The sequence below is a fragment of the Eublepharis macularius genome, chromosome 4 (genome assembly GCF_028583425.1).
Source record: "Eublepharis macularius isolate TG4126 chromosome 4, MPM_Emac_v1.0, whole genome shotgun sequence".
In the NCBI taxonomy this organism is placed as follows: domain Eukaryota; kingdom Metazoa; phylum Chordata; class Lepidosauria; order Squamata; family Eublepharidae; genus Eublepharis; species Eublepharis macularius.
The window spans coordinates 55,943,636-55,955,999 of NC_072793.1; the positions used below are offsets into that span (position 1 = coordinate 55,943,636).

The 12,364-nt window shown below is 39.9% G+C and overlaps 1 protein-coding gene across 10 annotated transcripts in view; it reads left to right on the plus strand.

Annotated features, from left to right (window-relative positions):
- Positions 1–12,364, plus strand: part of TENM2 (teneurin transmembrane protein 2) — a 1,076,616-nt gene that overhangs the window by 858,091 nt on the left and 206,161 nt on the right. For all 10 annotated transcript variants that reach the window (XM_054977125.1, XM_054977126.1, XM_054977124.1 and 7 more), the window contains one exon: positions 3,220–3,425. In XM_054977125.1, coding sequence (XP_054833100.1) covers positions 3,220–3,425 — 206 coding nt within the window. The remainder of the gene's footprint in view (positions 1–3,219; positions 3,426–12,364) is intronic.

Sequence of the window (12,364 nt, forward strand, 5' to 3'; positions counted from 1 at the left end):
TGGGTAATTGATCATGGGTCTCCCAGAACCTACTCTTAACTACTACACCACATTGACTCTATAGGGATATAGGTATAGAAGCTACTAGCTTGCATGTCTTTTAAAAAACAGATCCTCAGAAGTTAATTTGATGAATGACTTTTAGCTATGATTGTTTAAAACAGTTCCTCCATGTTCAGGGGTACTATACTTTTGATGCCAAATACTGAGGATAAACATCAAGGAATGACTGTTTTCTTCCTACTGTGCTTGTGAGCTTCTCAAAGAGACTTGACTGACCATTGTTGTAGAGCTGAACTAGATGGCATGATATAGCAAAGCAATTATTTTGATCTCATGCTTATAACAACCACCACTAGCAGATGATAAAAATTATGAAGCCAGACTTATCTAGGTACCATTGCTGAAAATGCAATAATGAAATTGTTTGGTTAAGCATGACACTACCATGGAATGAATGTTTTACCCTGAGTTTGGGGAATTAGCATTCAAGGAGATCCAGTGAGAGGGGGTAACTGTAGGATCTCCACCAATATATACCAGGATCTCTACTAGGATCATTCCCTTAGAGAGTGCTCAAGCAAACAGGCAGGTGTTAAACAGAAAAAAAACTTTATTGACATTGCAAAAAGAGCAAACACAGAGAACACACATAGCATACATACAGAGCTAGCTAGAAAGAGAGGAAATGTAAAGAGTAATTAGGATGGGGTGATATTTACCTGTCCTGAAGGGAGAGAAGGTCTGCAGAAGTGGTAGCAAAGTGACCAATGTCCAATTACACCATGGAATGTATCCTGGGGCGGGATTGCGTCTTCTGCTCCGAAACAATAGCTTGATGGCTGTTTCCTGAGGTGAGACAATAAATTGGGAAAGGCATATCTAGGCAGAACTGTAGGTGAAAATGGTGATTGATGACCAATGATCACTGGATAGGCAGGGCTATCAGATCCCTGAATAGCCTTGATTAGGAAGGAGGAAGGGGGATGATTGGAAAGGTGTGGATGAGATAAACTCAGGAACTCCTGGAAGATCTCTTTTGTCTTTAAATCTTTGCACATCTCTGGGGTGTGGCGCTGCTAGTGAGTCTTGCCTCATGAGTCATATTTCAATAATTTCCAACTCCAGCCAAGTTGGAAACCATTCTTCTTGGCCAGGCAGCATGTCCTGTGCTCAGGGCACATGAGGAGAAGGGGTTCAGGACATTATCATATTCATAAACTGTCATTTCCATGACTGGGAGGGTTTGACAGCTAACAAAAGAGATGTAATCCACAGCTGATTGCCTATAAAGTTACAAATTTTGGCACTATCAGCAAGAGAATCTCAATGATAAAATAATTTGATTTTACTTTTCAACTAGTCAAGTCCAAAATAATGTGTGACTTTTAAAAAAAGCTAGATTGATACATTTTTCAATCTAGCTTTCGAACTGAGCTCTGAAAAAAATTCACGTAGAAAGCCATGTTGATCTGCTGTAGAACAGCATGGTTTGAATACAGTGGCACCTTGGAGACACACAAGATTTTTCAGGGTATAAGGTATCTTCAGGTATCTGAAGAAGGGAGCTTTAACTCTCAAAAGTTTATCTCCTGAAAAATCTTGTTGGTCTCTGAAGTGGCTCTGGACTCAAATCCATCAGGAAAAAAACTTTATGCATATTGCATTTGGAGTATATTTCTAATTCCAAGCCAAATTCGACTGTATCTTTAGAAAAATTCCTTCAAAACCCAAATATTTGTGGTATCATATACTGTGTTTCACAGTACTAAGACATCCTCAGCTTGAAAACTTACTTGGACATGAGGCAGAATGTTTCATTTGTATAGATTCACCCTCCCCTTTTGCAAAATGAATAGCTCATCATACCAATATGATTTCTTTGCGAAGTTTTTCTTTTAGGTTCAAAACAACAAAAACTGTGTTTGAACCTAAGACATTAGGCAGCTAATAAACTTTTGTGAATTCTAAAGAAACATATCTAAATAATTTCTAACATTTTTTTATACTTCAGTATTATTTCTACCTCATAAATCTGTCTGTAGTGAAGTAAATATTATCCAAGTTGTCAGGAAGGGTCTTCAGATTATTGTGAAGGGCTTTTGAATCCAGTAGCATTTTGGAGACCAGCAAGATATTCAGAGTACAAGCCTTCTTCAACTACCCTTCTTCAAATCCTGCTGTTCTACTACAGACCAGCATGGCAACCTACCTGAAGCTGTCTTCATGGAAGGCACCACTTGGTTTCCTGGATAATAAAACTCTTAGAATAGAAAATCTGCCCGAACATACATTTATGGGATACTTTTAATCTTTTTTACAGCAAATAAAGTAAGTGGTAAGTGGCTTTACTGTGGGGACATTGGTTACTGCTGTACAGGTAACAATAACCCACGACATTACATTTTGCCAAACAAGTACAACTGGGGTGGCAAATTCACCCCTACAGTGTTCTCAGTGCTGGTCTTAGATCCAGAGAAGTTAGCCGTGTTAGTCTGTAGTAGCAGAATAGAAAAGAGTCCAGTAGCACCTTTAAGACTAACCAACTTTACTGTAGCATAAGCTTTCGAGAATCACAGTTCTCTTCATCAGATGCATGATGCCTGCATCTGACAAAGAAAACTGTGATTCTCAAAAGCTTATGCTACAGTAAAGTTGGTTAGTCTTAAAGGTGCTACTGGACTCTTTTCTGTAGTGCTGGTCTTGTATCTCATACTATTTCAATTGTTTATGGCCTTGCTTGGTACTTGACACATGATGAATAAAAACCTCAGTCAGTGAATTCCTGTTGAAGTTACTTCCTTGCTTTCCCTTGTGAGTTTATTTTTATATCCCATTCATATTAGGATGTTGAAAAAGGAGCAAGGAGCTTTTAATGTGCTTAGCTGCCTCTTTGCTCTTACTGTGTTTGATCAGTAAAGAGCAATCATGGAATTAAAAATGGGAGAAGAAGCTGTATGCAAGATTTCAGATGCCCAAGGGATTAACAAGCTTATTCTCTAACAAGCGCATTCTCACTCTTACACTATCATAACTGCATCGAAAGTAGTGTAGTTGCACTACTGTACAAAAAATAACTGGATGGGTAAATTTAGTATCGTAGATTACATTTTGCTTTGATATCTAAAATTGCCACACAATTTCATTTATATGATACTGCTAAAAAATATACATCCTAACCTAAATCTTATATAATTATTATTGGTTCTTATCTTCCAGGACCTTGGGCAATTAGAAACAACAGCATAGATAGTGGGGAAGCAGAGGTTGGACGGAGGGTCACCCAGGAAGTACCACAAGGAGTATTCTGGCGGTCACAAATCCATATCACACAGCCACAGTTCCTGAAATTCAACATTTCCTTAGGGAAGGATGCACTTTTTGCAGTCTATATAAGAAGAGGACTTCCACCTTCACATGTCCAGGTACTATATGATGATGCTTCAGATCGAAAAATGATCCTGTTTGTGAATACTTAATTTCTATAAAAGTATTATCCAAACTGTAGGACACTTGATTTTTTCCAGAATATTCTCTGCATTTTGTCATCTCTGCTCCATTTCTTTGACCATCACTTTCAGGTGGGAAAAATTCACATTGTAATGATGTCATATTACTGTCTACATTGCTAGACTTCACCAGGAAGGGAAATGGAGGAAAAGATTTGTGGTCTGATGCTTTATAGAAGCTATATGTTTTCAATAACATATAGATGCAACATGAATAGCAGTCTGTGGGGCTCTGAAGTCAGAGTTCACCACACCATTTATTCATTCTTGGTAACATTCTTATAGATGTGGTTCCTTTATTTCTGTATTTTCAGATTTCTTAGTTTGAAGAAAGAATTATCAAGCAGAAATTCAGTTCCATCCTCTTAGTACATTGCAGATAAAAAAATGCATACTATATCCTGGGAATTTACTTTATCTTGAATAAGTTTTTAAACCCAAAAATCTTGGCTTAAGCTTCTTCCTGGGTACAGATTTTCCTTGTAGGATCCCACAGCCCCAGCTGTCCCCAGACAAAAGCTTCAATTCTTCTTTTATCCCAGCTTAAGTTTATAATATTTACACGTACATTTAAGCAGAAATTACATTCTAATGTTATATATAGCTATAAATGTCAATGATAGGTGCCTTGACTGGGCTCTATCCATTGACTGATTAATGTGATCTAGGAATAAACAAGTCAGCCTTATTGTTGAAAGCCAATGAAAGAACCATAACAAACTTACTACTTGAAATATTAAATGAAATATATGCATTTATAAGAAATGTACTCAATTATAATTCACTTTTAAACAAAAATAGGCATACAAGGATTCAATGAGAGCCGGCAAAATGCTGCTACAATTTCATATAAGGTGCTAAAGTGCTACAGTTATATTTCAAAGTGCAAGGATCCAATATGGGATTGAAGAATTGCTAAAACAGAACATTCCAAACTAGCAACATGGCCCATTGTGTAAAAAAATTCAACAGGCTCTAGCAGCGGGGCCTTGGGAGGGTCACACCTGGGCGGCCATCCCAAGACTGCGGAGGTGGCAGGGAGCCCCACCTCCTGCTGCGGCCTTCATGCTGTCTCCACAGTGTGCCAAGCCTCCTCGTTGCCTCTGTGGCCATAGTGGCACAGCCCTCCCAAGGCCACATGCCAGACTGCGGCATTGCACAGGGCCTTCTCTCCACCTCCGCAGTGCAGCGCCCCTCCCTGTTGCCTCCTTGGACATGACCCAAAATATAGAGCAACACGGTAATACTGCTATCAGACAAGAAACAATTCCCGTGTACTATAATGCCTCCACAGTCAACAATAAAGCACGTAATATTATTTCCAGAATTATTTATTCACCAATATATAAGGGGTATATTAAACAACTTGTATTTCAAATTATCTCTCTTAGCACATTCAAGAACTGCACCACATATTGCACTCCCCCTTAACCTCAATCATATAGGCATTTCAGACGTCCTGTAATTATTCTATTAAAGTGTCACGTGCTCCAAGTGCTATAATTATTACAATTAAAGTGCATTTACTGGTCAGACATCCTATGACACTACTTTTCCTATACAGGGTTTAAATTGCCTTGTTCACAATTATAATATACAGTCACAATATAGGTGCAGTCCAAGATTGACTCCAGACACTGTGGGTGTCACAGTTCATGGGTAGACCTATGTCCTTCCAATATACGTTGTAAACTCTGTGACTGAGTTCTCTAACGGACGGTCCAGATCCTTGTAAGGTCCGTTTCCAAAGTTCTTTTTCAAAGAGCACAGTAGCTGGAAAAACATACATAGTCATAAAGAATCCCTGAGTATCTAATGTTTACACTAACACATTCATGGTACAATATACTCACTCAGAGATTCTTGCAATTAACCTTCCATATCCCCTTCTAGTATTCCAATTACTTCCATCTGCATCTTGTTAGCTAGTAACCGTTTTATCCTCTGAATGTAATCCACGCCCCCATCATGTAGTTATTCTCTCTTAAAGAGATATTAGTCCCATAAGTAGTTATAAGAAACACGTATAGTCATTGGCTATATTCAAGCCATTAGGTATGAGAGTATTGAGTTTATATATCCAAAAAGTTTCTTTTTGGTGTAGTTCCCTAGTAGCAGTCATATATTCCCTCTTTCGAGTCTTGAACAGCACTGTGAATAGCATCTCCATGTCACTATGTTTTCTCTCCAAATAATGTTGGACCATGGGTGCCTCTAATACGTTATTCTTTATTCTGGACTGATGTTCACCAAGCCTTATTCTAATGGAGCGTGTGGTACTTCCTACATATAACAGACCACATGGGCATTTCAAAACATACACTACCCCCTCAGTGCCGCAGTTAACAAATTCATTTGTAGTCCTTAATCCTGACTGTTCCAAATCTTCTGTAGTCATTATTAGGGAGCATTGCTTACATCTCCCACATTTGTATACACCCCTCGGCAGTCCCATGTTCCTGGTGCCAACATCATTCAAGAGAAAGGAAATGGGCATCTTCACACGCTCCTCATATAATCCCGTTGTCAATAACCACTGTGTCCAGACTTTTGAGAAGATGTTATTGAAGGAAATTGACAATATAGAAGCCCGGGAAGGTATTGGATACAACAACCTACCGAAGGGGGAGAGGATGGCTTTAAAGGATTTGCGATCTGATCGTTCCATCATAATAAAAGAGGCTGATAAGGGAGGTGCAATAGTGGTGATGGATAAAAAAGATTATATGATGGAAGTGAGGAGACAATTGAATAATGAATTGGACTACAAACCAATCCCCAATGATCCTGTGAAGAAGATCGGTTTTTTAATCAAGGTAACCGTGGATGAAGCTTTAGCATTGGGACATATTACAGATCGGGAACATAAAGGCTTAATTAATTTGTCTCCCAGGACACCAGTAATGTACATATTGCCTAAAATCCATAAAGAAGGTTTTCCCCCTCCGGGCCGCCCAATTATATCGGGAAGTAACTCTATCCTGGAACCATTGTCTAAATATCTGGATTTTTTTCTCCAGGATTCTGTAAGAAAACTACCGACTTTTTTACTGGACACGGGGGACTTTGTCAAGAAGTTTGAAGGCTTCAAATTACCAACAGGGGCGATATTAGCAACACTGGACGTTGCCTCACTGTATACTAATATTCCACATGAAGAGGCACGCCTAGTGGTAATGGAAACTTTAGATCAAAGAGAGTGTTTGCGCCCACCCACTTTCTTTCTGACATCACTTTTGGAAATAATACTAGAAAACAACTACTTTAGAGTAGAAGACCAGTTTTTCATTCAGCTTCGAGGGGTCGCGATGGGATGCTCTGCAGCACCATGTATAGCGAATCTATTTATGGGACGGCTGGAAAGGGACTATTTTTGTAATCCTGTAACTAATCCATTTTGGAAGGACATCATCATATTTGTTCGTTTTATTGACGATCTCTTCCTAGTGACAAATGAAAATGTCAACATCCAAGAATTGGGGGAATGGATGAACAGTATACGTCCCAATATAAAGTTCACCTGGAGCACAAGTAGGGAGTCTGTGAATTATCTGGATGTGACAGTGTATAAGGGGGAGGATGGGACCCTGGCGGTAAGACCTTTTAGGAAACAAACAGACAAAAATTCATTACTCCATTATAGATCCTTTCACCCCGGACATCTAAGGGCCAACTTACCCTTTGGACAATTCCTGCGACTAAAAAGAAATTCTACTAGTATTGCTGATTATGTTCTCCAGAGTAATATATTGCAAGAGCAATTGAAGCAACGGGGCTACCCAGATAGGGTGTTACTACAAGCAAGACGACGTGCTGACGAAACGACCAGAGAAGAATTACTTAGACCGAAGGTACGAACGACCAGAGACCGTATTGTGGGTGTTCTTGACTATAGTGAGAAAGCAAATGCCATCCGCAGGGCAATTTTGAAATACTGGCCGCTTGTCAATGATATCCCAGGCTGTGAGACTCCCCCACTGGTAGCCTTCAGGAGGACCCGGAACATCAAAGACCAGATTATACATTCGGATTTAAATTATGATGTTGGCACCAGGAACATGGGACTGCCGAGGGGTGTATACAAATGTGGGAGATGTAAGCAATGCTCCCTAATAATGACTACAGAAGATTTGGAACAGTCAGGATTAAGGACTACAAATGAATTTGTTAACTGCGGCACTGAGGGGGTAGTGTATGTTTTGAAATGCCCATGTGGTCTGTTATATGTAGGAAGTACCACACGCTCCATTAGAATAAGGCTTGGTGAACATCAGTCCAGAATAAAGAATAACGTATTAGAGGCACCCATGGTCCAACATTATTTGGAGAGAAAACATAGTGACATGGAGATGCTATTCACAGTGCTGTTCAAGACTCGAAAGAGGGAATATATGACTGCTACTAGGGAACTACACCAAAAAGAAACTTTTTGGATATATAAACTCAATACTCTCATACCTAATGGCTTGAATATAGCCAATGACTATACGTGTTTCTTATAACTACTTATGGGACTAATATCTCTTTAAGAGAGAATAACTACATGATGGGGGCGTGGATTACATTCAGAGGATAAAACGGTTACTAGCTAACAAGATGCAGATGGAAGTAATTGGAATACTAGAAGGGGATATGGAAGGTTAATTGCAAGAATCTCTGAGTGAGTATATTGTACCATGAATGTGTTAGTGTAAACATTAGATACTCAGGGATTCTTTATGACTATGTATGTTTTTCCAGCTACTGTGCTCTTTGAAAAAGAACTTTGGAAACGGACCTTACAAGGATCTGGACCGTCCGTTAGAGAACTCAGTCACAGAGTTTACAACGTATATTGGAAGGACATAGGTCTACCCATGAACTGTGACACCCACAGTGTCTGGAGTCAATCTTGGACTGCACCTATATTGTGACATTATAATTGTGAACAAGGCAATTTAAACCCTGTATAGGAAAAGTAGTGTCATAGGATGTCTGACCAGTAAATGCACTTTAATTGTAATAATTATAGCACTTGGAGCACGTGACACTTTAATAGAATAATTACAGGACGTCTGAAATGCCTATATGATTGAGGTTAAGGGGGAGTGCAATATGTGGTGCAGTTCTTGAATGTGCTAAGAGAGATAATTTGAAATACAAGTTGTTTAATATACCCCTTATATATTGGTGAATAAATAATTCTGGAAATAATATTACGTGCTTTATTGTTGACTGTGGAGGCATTATAGTACACGGGAATTGTTTCTTGTCCTTGGACATGACGGCACAGCCTTCTCAAGGCCGTGCACCAGGCTGCGGCATCGCACAGAGCCTTCTTGCTGCCTCTGTGGCATGCCTCCCTGTTGCCTTCACGGCCGTGGTGGCACAGCCCTCCCAAAGCTGCACCGAGCTACAGCATCGTGCAAGGCCTTCTCACCACCTCCACAGAGCAGCATGACGGGCCTCCCCATTGCTGCTGTGGGAGCAAGGCTACTCACCAGACCATGGCACTGCACCTCCTCTGCGGCCCCTCAGGAGCCTGGTGCAGGCAGCAGGGAGGCCTGGCACTGTCTTCCCAAGGCCCCACAGCTGCTGTGACTGCTGAGGACTCACTTCTTATCCTGGTGCAGGTTCATCCCCAGGCCCCTCAGCGCGCCTGTATTAAGATAAGAAGTGAGTCATCGGTAACATGGTCAGCCTTTTACATCTTAGGATGCCTATGTTAGTCAAACAAATGGATCTACATATCTGTTCAGAAGCAGCTTTGTGTAGTTTTGTGGCTAGGGACTGGTGTTTCAGAGGGCATGTGAGTTAAAAATAAAGGCATGCACTCAATATTAGACATCATCTGATCGTTTCGACTATAGTAGCCTTTCTTGTAACAAGATATTCAACATGAATCAGTCACACTACAGTAAAAGGCCATTCAGTCTATTATATATCCATTAATAATGGATAAATTGCTGAAAATGGCTTAGATTTCCAAATAACTGTTCAGTCAAGTTGCACATGCTATATTCAAACTATTATTGATGACCTTTTATTATCCCAATATAGCAACTTACAGTATTTTTTCAAAAAATATTTGTAAGTGCTATTACCACTTCTTAGTCAGATAACTCTGCTGGGGCTAATTTCATTCCTATATAGTGCTTTATTTGGAAGAAAAAAAGCCTAGTTAAGTTGTCCAGTTCATTGCTTCTAAGACAAATGGCAGGGAGGGATGAGTAGTCAGGCTGGGTAGCTAGCTCCAGTTTAGGAAATTCCTGGAGATTTGTGGGGGGAGGGTTGAAGCCTGAAGAGTGCAGGGTTTGGGGAGGTGAGGGATCTGAGTGGGGTATAATGCCATGCAGTCCACCCTCCAATGCAGCCATTTTCTCCAGAGGAACTGATGTCTGTGGCTTGGAGATCAGTTGTGATTCTGGGAGATCTCCAGCCACCACTGAAAGCTGGCCTGAGTAGGGGAGGAAAAAAGTTCTCATTTACTTTATAAAACATATTGATATTTTAGCATCTGTAAGTCTCTCTCTAGTTCTAAATTACAATGAGATCGATCTAAGTTCCATCAGAGCAATCTCTTTCAAGTGGCAGATTTGCACTGCCATGCTACTTCCTCATGTTATTCTGAACCTTTCACATTGACATGTTAAAACAAACTTTCTCTGGCTGACATGCAAGGTATGAAACAACTGGTAGATTAATACTTACATGTATAATCTTCTAATAGGATGTTTTTGAAGAACTTAAATTAAAATACTTCACAAACAGTTTTTCATTAGTCTGTGTTCTTCAAAGCCTTACTAATGAGGTCCTATAAGAATGATTCTGACAGGCTTTAACCTGAGGCTTCTCAGTAAACCTTGGGACACTTCAGCCATTAGCAAAACTAGATAAAATTGCAAGTTAGTACTACTGTGAATGATCTCTATACTTTTCTACCACCACCACCACCCTTTTTAATCTGACAGACACATCGTGTGACCTAGCCAACTCTGAAAAATGCAAAGTCGTTATGACAGTACTTTTCCAGAGACAAGCCTTTGCAGCTTAACCAGGCATGGAAACCTGAACCAAGGGGTTTGAATAGCCAGGAAACAGGCTAGGATAGACAGGGATCAGTCAAATCCTGCTCAGCACCAAGGGAGCACCCTCCCTTTGAAACCCCTGGTTGTACAGCCAGTGAGAAGCTGGCTTTGGTAAACTCCTTCAATAGATGCCTCAAGATGCTTGCAAAGTTTTCCTGACCATCTCATTTTTTCAAAAATTCTGTCTGTCTAAAAAATTAGGTAAATCTAATATTTTTTTACCAAAGCCGAGAGGAAAAATCGGAATTCCCTGAATTCTGAATTGACTCTCTAACTTCGGCTATTTCCAAAAAAATTGGCCATTGTTTTCTATGGGAAAATCATTTTGGGGGCTTGAAGGGTCATTTTTCAACCAAAGCTAGTGTCTTTCAGATCATGAGAGAAGACTTTGCCATCCTTAACCCTTTCAGGAGTTTGAACCATCTGATACAGTTGTGTCAGATTTATGAATTTCAAACTGTGTGACCCTAACTATCTAGTAGTTTGTCTTGAATTGCCACTGATAACTTTGTTTCATCTCCAAAAACTGTTTAACCATCTAGTTTGTTATACTGCAGAGTAGAGATGGACACGAACCAAAATACGAACCAAAGTTTGGCATGAACCAGGCTGGTTCGTGGTTCACAAACCAGTTCATCAAAGCCCATTTCTGACGAACTGCCTTGAACTTTAGGCTGGTTCGTTTAGTTCATTTTTCAGTTCGTTACAGCAGACAGCCTGGCTCCGATCAATCAGTTTCCTAGGCAATGGGGGATGGGCTTTCTGCAGACCTTCTGCTAACCCGGAAGTGACCTTCTGCTGACCCAGAAGTGACAATTTGCTAACCCAGAAGTGACGTTTTTACGAATCAAATGAACCGGTTCGTGAACTGGGGCAGGTTCGTGAAAGTTTGTGGTTCATGGTTCATGAAACGTGATGAACCACGAACTACATGGTTCGTTTTTTCCCCGGTTCGTGCCCATCTCTATTGCAGAATGATAATATCTTCCCTGACAACTTTTGAAAGTCAGTGATAGTAAAATCTTAACCTACTTTTAGTTTTGCATTCATCGCATGAAAATTGTACTGAATCACAACATTGGTCAATTTAGTTCAATATTATCTCCTCTTGTTGGCAGTGGCTCTCCAATACATCAAATAGACAAAATTCTTTTCCAATATGCGTTACTGGATTGAACCTGCCACCTTCTGCATGCAAAGCATGTACTCTACAATTGAGTCCCTGTCTCTCGCCAACTTGGAAGTAGTACAGAGTGCTTGTCTTTAACTCTTCAGGCTCTGTTTCCTTAGCTCCTGCATGCTTGTATTTCAGTATTTATTTATGTATATGGTTTTGTGTGGTACTGTAGACTGATGGGAAATACATGATGCTCACCTTGTACATTACTCATTTGAATATACATTTGACTTTGAAGACTGAATAGCCCTTTGAAAATTAGATATCTAATCATGTTCATATGGTATTTAACACATACTCCATCTGACTGAAACACTGTATTGTGAACTTCAAGCATCTCTTACTCGTTACTCGTGACATAGGATTTTTGAACATGTTCCAACTATGAGTCTTCATCATGTTCACTGTCCTCTTCATCTGTCTGGTGCAGCCATAAAGTTATTCTGCAAGGATTATCTTACACCCCTAACAATAGTAATTATTAATGTAATACATTAATTTTGTTCTTGCTAGTATCTTCCGTCATTTGATAACTGCTTCCTGTCACATAATGGCAGCATCAAAGATAGCCCTTTCACTACTAACAGGCTTTGACAGGCTGAGGCCAACTC